At 44.1% G+C, this 8,368-nt stretch overlaps 1 protein-coding gene across 1 annotated transcript; it reads right to left on the reverse strand.

Annotated features, from left to right (window-relative positions):
- Window positions 1-472: 472 nt before the first annotated feature.
- Window positions 473-7,132, reverse strand: LOC123097546 (vacuolar-sorting receptor 1). The gene is made up of 12 exons (XM_044519312.1): window positions 6,525-7,132; window positions 4,626-5,312; window positions 4,396-4,484; window positions 4,216-4,285; window positions 4,055-4,138; window positions 3,888-3,964; window positions 3,706-3,787; window positions 3,436-3,518; window positions 3,279-3,345; window positions 1,803-1,934; window positions 1,037-1,143; window positions 473-917 (listed from the first exon to the last, which is right to left on the reverse strand). Exons 1-12 carry the CDS (start codon window positions 6,811-6,813, stop codon window positions 810-812), a joined length of 1,875 nt encoding a protein of 624 aa, XP_044375247.1. The 5' UTR covers window positions 6,814-7,132; the 3' UTR covers window positions 473-809.
- Between the last annotated feature and the right edge of the window lie 1,236 nt (window positions 7,133-8,368).

Consider the following 8,368-nt stretch of genomic DNA (forward strand, 5'->3'; position numbering starts at 1 on the left):
ACATGCCAGAATGAGAGAGGAGGCTTAGGAGAGGGGATGGCGCAAGCGTAGTGAGGTGGCTCGCCGCCGCTGGCCAACCGGCCATGGAGGCCACCTCCAGCAAGGAGGATCGAGAAAGGAGGGAGTCGAGGTTGTTGGCAGCTAGGGTGCCTTCGGAGTCAATACTCTTTCTAGAAGAACCTAAATTTTATTTCCTGGCCTCTGCATCAACTAGAAATGCACACAATCATTTATTACGAGTACCAAAATAATCATGATCCTCTAAAAAAAATTTAATGAGTACCGAGATATTACCTCGACACCCCACACACCAAGATCAGCCATCCCTATCGAGAGGAGCAAGGAAACGTTCCACGATTGCCTAAGCTTGCAGCCCATGTAACGCGAGGTTTTATGCTGCGATTTGACCACTTCAAAAAGCAAACAGCGATTGCTCTACTCACTCACAGATAAACAAAAAAAAGGAAAGAACTGTATACCACCTCTAGGCTCCAGATTTATTCAGATATAACGGGGGCAAGTAGTCTGAACACCAAGTATTTACAGGATGTTGACACGTAGAACGTTCGTAGTATGCAATGAGTCTAGAGCCGACAAAGGGAGTAGGGTAACCGTGACAATATCCGCCTATGCTGTTCATCGTGTCTCACAAAATGAAGGTGCACAACAGTGTAACTCCTAGAATCATACATCAAATCTCCTCGCGTACAAACCGTATCTTTGCTTCGCGCTGTAAAGCCGACGCCACCGATGAGAATACATACGCTGCACGCTTCTGTGTTGCTCAGCAAAAGCAGTGCCATCTGGTCTCAGATATCACCAGCATGCGCGACATGCTGTTGCTGGTTTGCGCCTTCTTGGCTGTCCAAAGGCATGTACTGAGCCATGATGGCGCGGATCTCCGAATCCATGTAACTCTGGCAGCACACACAAATAGGTATTATTATCAACAACCGACTGGTTCAAGTCCAACCAAAGACCACTTGAAAATAAATAAATGTCAAGCGTTACGAGAGGATGAGTAGAGATGTTTTACCCGTAGCCTGTATTTGTACACTGCATATGCTCCGACCCCGGCAAATACAAGTCCGAAGAAAATAACCCACATGAAGCTCCAGCCGACTGAGGAGGCAGCTTGTTTGCCTGCAACGAGTTTATCAACAGCATTAGACTAGCACTAGAGTACAAAAATATAAACAAGCGATCAAATTAAACTGTGACACAATTTTAGTTGCTGACAACATTAGGTTAACAGAACATCTGTATAACTAGGGTATCCATAAAACTGTTTTTTTATGCACATGTATCATTTGTGTTCAGGCAGCATAATGGAGAGCAAGATCTATGTGGTGCGGATTACGGTAAACACATCCTGCAGCTTGCTGCTTCACTTGTCAATACTTTAAACTGTGACTGTACCAACTTTTGTGAATAGAAACTACCCTTACAGTACACAGCAATATAAAGCCCTTGCTGGAGTACATTGATAAGGCTAAACAAAGAACGTGCAATAATTCACCACATACAAACATCAAGGAAAATCATTGTGGCGGTAGCCATCGTTTATTCAGCAACTAACACAATCCCTGATCTTCACAAACTTACTGGTGACTTGGAAACAACTAGTTCCTCATTTAATCTGAAGTATAATATCAAGCATCTCAAATAACAGGAAAGTATAAGTTCAACCATCTCAAACAGAAGAAGCTATTTTGCTCAACTGAACAGGTCAGTTTGCCTCTTATCACGTGAAGGAGAAATAACAAGACAGTTAAGGAGAAATCTCAGGTTAGGCTACTCACTGATGCACGTGTCTTGCTCTCTCATGTATAACATGTTGTTACCACCACAGCTGCATTCATAGCTTCCCCATGTATTCTCGCAACTGCAGCCATTGCACTGACAGGCAGATTTCGCTTTGCATTCATCAATATCTGCACATAGGGTGGATCAAAGGAAGTTTAGAAAAAATAATTCCAGACTTTGGAATCATTACTCTGCTCGTAAGGTGATATCAATAAAACAACCCCAATGACTGAATAATTTCTCAACTAAAAGCAATTTATTAGTTTTCTCTAGAATATGTTGAGAGTTATGCAGACATTCATGGTATCGGGGTGATACCGATATGAGAATACACCATTTTCAGAAAAAGACAATATGTGGTTATGCTTAGCTAGAGTATTAAAAAAACATTATATGCCATAGCTAAGTTGCATTGTATGGCCCCCAGTCACCTCGCATCTGGCTTGTCTGTTCGATTGCCCCCCTTAGTGTAAATTCCTGGCACCGCCATTGCCCGTAGGAGATAAGAAGAGTTGGTGCTAGCGTGTTGGAACACTGAGCAGGAGGAGCTTACAACCGCCTACTAGTCGCCGGCACCACCACCTAGGCGTCAGGGGGCGAAACCGCTAGTCATAGTGGGGGGTGACTTAGACTAGTGTCATGCATATGATACTAGTCTATGTTACTACCTTCATAGTGCAAAGTGTCATAGAAATAGTATCATATATGGTTGCATTTATTATTAGCTTGTAGACTCAACTTTTCTTGGGAAGCGCTATGTGATGGTAACATATAAGTTACTCCAAGCACCTCTCTCCTCATTAACTAGCTGCCACATAAGCAAACTTGTCTTGGGGTGTGTTATATTACTAGCTAAGTTACTCCCACTATGACTAGCCTGAGGCGAAAGGGAGTGAGGTGGCTTGGGGTCAGGACAGAGGAAGGGGCGGGGGAGTCAGGAAAGTGATGCACTAGACAAGATTACAGGAGATGATGGTTAAATTAACCTTGTGAGTTATGGACTATTATTGGTCTGAGTTGTATCCACCACGTATCTAACATGCATCAGCACGTATCCAAGTTAATTTATTTTTATTTTTAAATCGATACCAGGACACAGCATTATAGTATCAAAATCCAGTAAATATCAGTATTGATATGGCATTCAATACGGATTTGCCAGGCTTTTCAAGTGTTGGTGTTCGATAAGAAATAGGGTATGTTTGGATGGTGACCAAACACCATGATACCATTTTTTTGGTCATAGCCAAAAAATTTGCTCTTGTTTGGATGATTACTAGTAATATTTTGGCATGCCATGCCCTCTTAGCCAATTCTAGTTCACTTTTCTTGCCAACATTGGCCAAAACATGTGCAACCAAAACCTTGACCAAAATATTGGTTAGCCAAATTTTGCTAGGGTTAGCTTGGGCTCAAACCAAATTTTGTGTTCAAGTCTTGCAAAAATAAGTTTCTGAATAATGATAAAGTACCTTCACAGCTTTTTACACCATCGCCCTTGAAACCTTGTGGACATTTGCAACCTTCAGATTCTTCATGCTGCAGATTTTCTGAATTTAGTTTTCGCACTTCTAAAGAATCGCAACTAAAACTATTAAGCCTCATAATAACGTCTAGTCATCCACTTACCGAGCAGGCAGATATTGTCTTCCCATTCTTAGTTTCTTTCCAGCATCCTCCATTGTTGATCTCACACCTACCAACACCGGAAGCTGATAATAGGAAATGTTAATACCAAGCTTACAAAGAATTGACGTAACTCTAATAATAGGATGGTGTGCAAAAGTGAACCAATACACTTTATGGCAACCACATTGTTCCAGTAGTAATTAATACGAAAACACCCATTACAGAAATCATTTTAGCAAATTCAATCACATAACTAAATTCTCATGGTACCTTCACAGTTGGTATATCCATCCCCCACGAATTTTACACCTTTGACAATAGGGCACTCACAAACACGCCCGCGGAAGGTATCCTACATTTTGATATCCAGCGAATTAGAGTTATCCTACAAGACAAGAATAAATGAAGGAGAGAAGATGAAATATCAGAGGTATCCTGAGCTCAAACTGTACCTTGCATGCAGTGACGTTATTAGCCTTGTCGACCCAGCAACCTCCGTGGTTCTCCAAACACTCATTTGTTTGAACATCTATAGTGAACAGAAAAGAAGAAAATAGCACTCCATGGTAAGGCGAGATCTAGGAAGAAAATCTACACTTAAACGAAAAGGTGAACATACCTTCACTCAAACAAATAGCGGGCTCAGTTGTCTCCTCAAATCCTGAACAGATTGCTTTTAGCACAGCACCTTTGTCCAACTTACCTGAAAACAGAACTATACTGTAACACAGACAATATCGGGGGAGGGGGGTAACTAGTGGTGGAAAACTGGTAGACAACCTCGGTATTGCCTGTTATTGACGACAAGGGTTGGCAGTATCGTGACATCTCCTCGTTTACCATGACCAATCTATATATCACAGAAACATATAGCTGAATATACCATAATTTGATGAAAAATGTGCATGAATAAGGCACTATTTGACAGAAAAAGGTCATTCTTTCTCAATAAGGTCATACTTGGGCATCTTGTTCCGCCTTTAGAATTGGGTTTTCCTCATCAGCTTCAGGATCTCCAACACACTTGTTTATCTTGTCCAAGTCCAAACCTGCAAGGAGCAAATTTAACAGCAATTATTAACTAAGCAGTTTTTTTTAGAAAAGCTAACTCTGCAGGATTAGCAAAATATTATAAAGAATAATAAAATGAAAATTTCTGAGATATGAACATCAATGCCAATTAGACCTACCAAGTGACTTAATAACATGACTTGCACATTCATGTGTGTATTTCTTCTCCTTCATTGGGCATCTAATGGCAAAGTCATGTACATAATCCCACCACAACCATGGCTTGCCAGTGTCATTGGCAACCTTGAATACACAGACTTGATGTAAATTCTGGACCACGACATCCTTCCCATCATATCCTTTGCTGAAATCCTGCTCTGGGTCCGGTGCACAATATCTCCCATGATTTATGCACTGGGATTTGCATTGCTTGCTCACGGTAAAAGCTTCCGGGCAATACCATGTAATATAATGAGGAGTGAACTGTGTGTAACCCTTCTGCTCAAGAACTTGTGCGGTTCCTCTGAAGCTCTTCACAAAATCCATTTGCATATCACATTTAGGACCGCATTCATCATTACTGTTTGTCCAGAATTCATACTCTACACGCTCATCAGGATGGGGAAGGGATTCCCTCCAATCCAGGAGGACACTAACCATGTCACCATTTTCAGCAGATTTCTTAAGGTCCTCGCCCAATTTCTTTGTTATCAGCACTGATGGAATAGTGATATTTTCTAAGTGCTTCGTGCCAGTATCTTCTGGGTTGTCCATTGTGATCAAAGGCTCGTCCTTGCTATCCACAACGAGAATTGCTGCAGCTCCAGCAAGTTGTGCATTCCATGCCTTTGTTGTGAAAAAGCATTCTGTTCATCACAGAGGAAAGTAAACCAAGAAATTAGAATAATCACTTAAGACTAGGGGAAAATACCAAAGAGAATTAAGCAGTAAGATGCTAAAGTAATTACATGTTTTAACACCACGAGCAATAACATGTATAACTTATTCAAGCATGGGTACAATAGAGCTGTTTTGCCCTGAATCATTTCTATCTTACATGTCAGATGGGGTTCCATGTAAAAAAAAAAGGATTGTGAAACAACACCGTGTACTATTTCATCGCGTCAACTTCCTATTCCAAGTATTATTCCCGAACCATCTAAATGTGCATCATTTTGTATTAGAAGAACACCGAGAAGACTCCAAGCTTACAAGACTCGAAACCAGGACCAAAACCGGAACATAATTAAGCACCGGCGCACATTTTTAGGCATATTCAGGAAAAATAGAAAAAACACGTGCTAAGCCAACCAAAACAAAAGAATAGAAAGGCAAAAAACAGGTGGCGTTAGCACTCCTATCCTGCTGGTGGCTTCCTACTCCAACTTTAACATCAAATTTTATCTTTACTAAAGCTAGAAATTTGACCTGAAACTTCTTTTGCTATTAAAGTTCAGGATCATATTACTTACTAGTTACAAAATTATAAGACGTGTTTCATAAACACGTTTATGCCTGCTCATTCTGGCTCTGCTACCGTAGTCTATTTGTATCTATGTATCATGCTAGATGAAGCAGTAAATGGTTAAAAGAGATGATGATGTTACTAGAGCAGTCAGCAGGACTTGTGTTCTTTTCCTGGGTTGCAACAACTGAACATCAACTGAGTTATTGATATTACCAGTGTCATCAGTTCGAAGTACATCACAATAACCCAAACGAAGTGACTGCTACCCCAAATGTAGCTGAAAAGGAAACCAATCCCCCATGCACGCATGTTGCTACCGCAAAGGCTGTATATACAGATAGAAGAAAAATCTTACTGTATCCAAGGGAAGAGAAGCGTACTGGAAGCTAATGATTGATGCTAGTACAAACTTCCTAATAAATGAGACCAATCGAAGATTGCCCTAATTAATCCCCTTATAACTGAACAAGCTTCCTTTTGAAACTACAGTAATAAATAAATGACCAAACTAAAGCCAGTAGTATTAATCGCCATGAGCAGCATAATAGATAATATAAATAAATAAATGAAGCACAGCAAAGGGAAGCAAGATCCGAAAGAAAAGAATCACCTCCGCGGTCGATGAGGACGAAGTTAGGGCGGGCTCCCGACTTGTGGCCCTTGAAGGAGACGTCGAACTCCTTGCAGGCCTGCCTGTTGTCCTTGGGGTAGACGACCCAGCCTTGCAGGGTGCCCCCGTACTGCGGCAGGCCGAAGTTGCCGATGGCGCACTCGTACTTGCCCTTGAGGCTCTCCGGCGAGGTCACCTGCACGCTGTTCTTCTCCACCACGAACCTCCCCGCCACGGCGTCCGCCATGGCCAGCAGCAGCAGCACAGCCCACCACGCAGGACCCATCATCCTGTGTGTCCCCCGACCGTGCGATCCGGGGAAAGCCTCAGCGAAGAGCAAGAAAAGAATCGAGCCTTTGGACGGAAGCGACGGAGATTCCCAGGAGGCGCAGATCTGCCGAGCGAGCTACTGGGAGAGGCCGAGAAAAGAAATCGGGGCGGGCGGCGAGATCTAGCGCAGCGAAGGCTTTACTGCGGATGGATGGATGGGGGGAGGGAGGGAGGGATGGAGGAGGGGTTGGACTTGCTTGGGAGAAGCGCGCGTCCACGGCGGGCTGCGTGTATGGAGTCGTCTCGTCGTCGGGTTGTTGGTTGTTCCGTCCAAGCTAAACCCAACTCTTGTTAGCTAAACCAGCACTAGTACTGGTAGAAATCCGTTGCTGTCACTGTCAAGAGAGCGGGGCGGGTCGGTTGCCCTGCCCTGCCCTACCCTCGTGACGAAGGCTCGTGCCGTGCGGCGTGGACAACGTGACCCGCTCCTGCTCCTGCTCTGCCCGGAGAGCCGCGTGGGCTGCTTTCATTTATTCTATTCTATCGATTTATCTGCTGCCTTTGAGCTTCGCGCTCTGTCAACGACTCGTGGTTTCCCAGGCGTGGGGAGCATCGGAAACGAGTGGCGACCAACGCGTAGCTCCAACAGTGTAGTAGTATCTCCCTTCTCATCAGTCGGTTGTGAGAGATAAATAATGAATGGATCACGATGATATGGCCATATGGGCATCCTGGTTGTCAGCGTCGGACCCGGGTGGTGAATCTAAAAAAGAGCGCCATACGGTAACTCCTGAAATCGCCAAAGTGCAGAAAATGCCAAAATTAATAAGAGGTCAATTGACGCAGAGACCGGCCGTAATTTAAAAGTTAAGCTAACTATTTAAAATGTACTCCCTCCGTCCGGAAATACTCGCCGGAGGAATGGATGTATCTAGATGTATTTTAGTTTTAGATACATTCAACTTTATGCATTTCTCCGACAAGTATTTCCGAACGGAGGAAGTAAAATAAAAGTTAAGTGCACTACTTAAAGTATATTTCTTGTGAATGGTCTGCAATGGATTATGTTCGTCACAGTCATGCATATTCACCAATGACGGACAACGATGTTCGTTTCTCGTGTTCTTTTTTGCCAGTCAGGGCTCAGGTGGACACGGTCCGGGCCGATCCGGTCCCTGACCGAGCCGCGCTTTGGACCGGACCGGACCGAAGTGCCCAGCGGGCCTGTTTTCCTGAACCGGACCGACGAGGAGAAAGCTCGGTCAGGACCGAGGGACCGAGCGATGGCGGGGCGGGGCGGGGCGTGAGCTGTGCGTGTGCCCCGCGCCTGCATGCATGCCCCGCGCGCGTGCCCAGCGTGCGTGTGTCCGTGTCGTGCCCTGTCCCTGAAGAGCAACTCCTCCGGCTGCTTTCTGTAGACGAAGATGCAGTTCATCTATGGTAGCGTCTCTACCTACATCAATCTCGTCCCGGAGAACTCCGCCGCCGGCCGGCACCGTCACCATCAGCACATACTACGTGCCTACATCGTCGCTTCCAATTTCATATTACTGATGAGCTTGTATTGCAATCAT

Source organism: Triticum aestivum, chromosome 4D, assembly GCF_018294505.1.
Source record: "Triticum aestivum cultivar Chinese Spring chromosome 4D, IWGSC CS RefSeq v2.1, whole genome shotgun sequence".
NCBI lineage: Eukaryota > Viridiplantae > Streptophyta > Magnoliopsida > Poales > Poaceae > Triticum > Triticum aestivum.

Coding starts and splice junctions, on each gene's coding strand:
- LOC123097546 (XM_044519312.1), bottom strand. CDS start 6,813: ATGATGGGTCCTGCGTGGTGGGCTGTGCTGCTGCTGCTGGCCATGGCG. Junction 5,313..6,524: donor CGTCCTCATCGACCGCGGAG/GTGATTCTTTTC, acceptor TGTGATGAACAG/AATGCTTTTTCACAACAAAG. Junction 1,144..1,802: donor AGAGCAAGACACGTGCATCA/GTGAGTAGCCTA, acceptor AACTCGTTGCAG/GCAAACAAGCTGCCTCCTCA.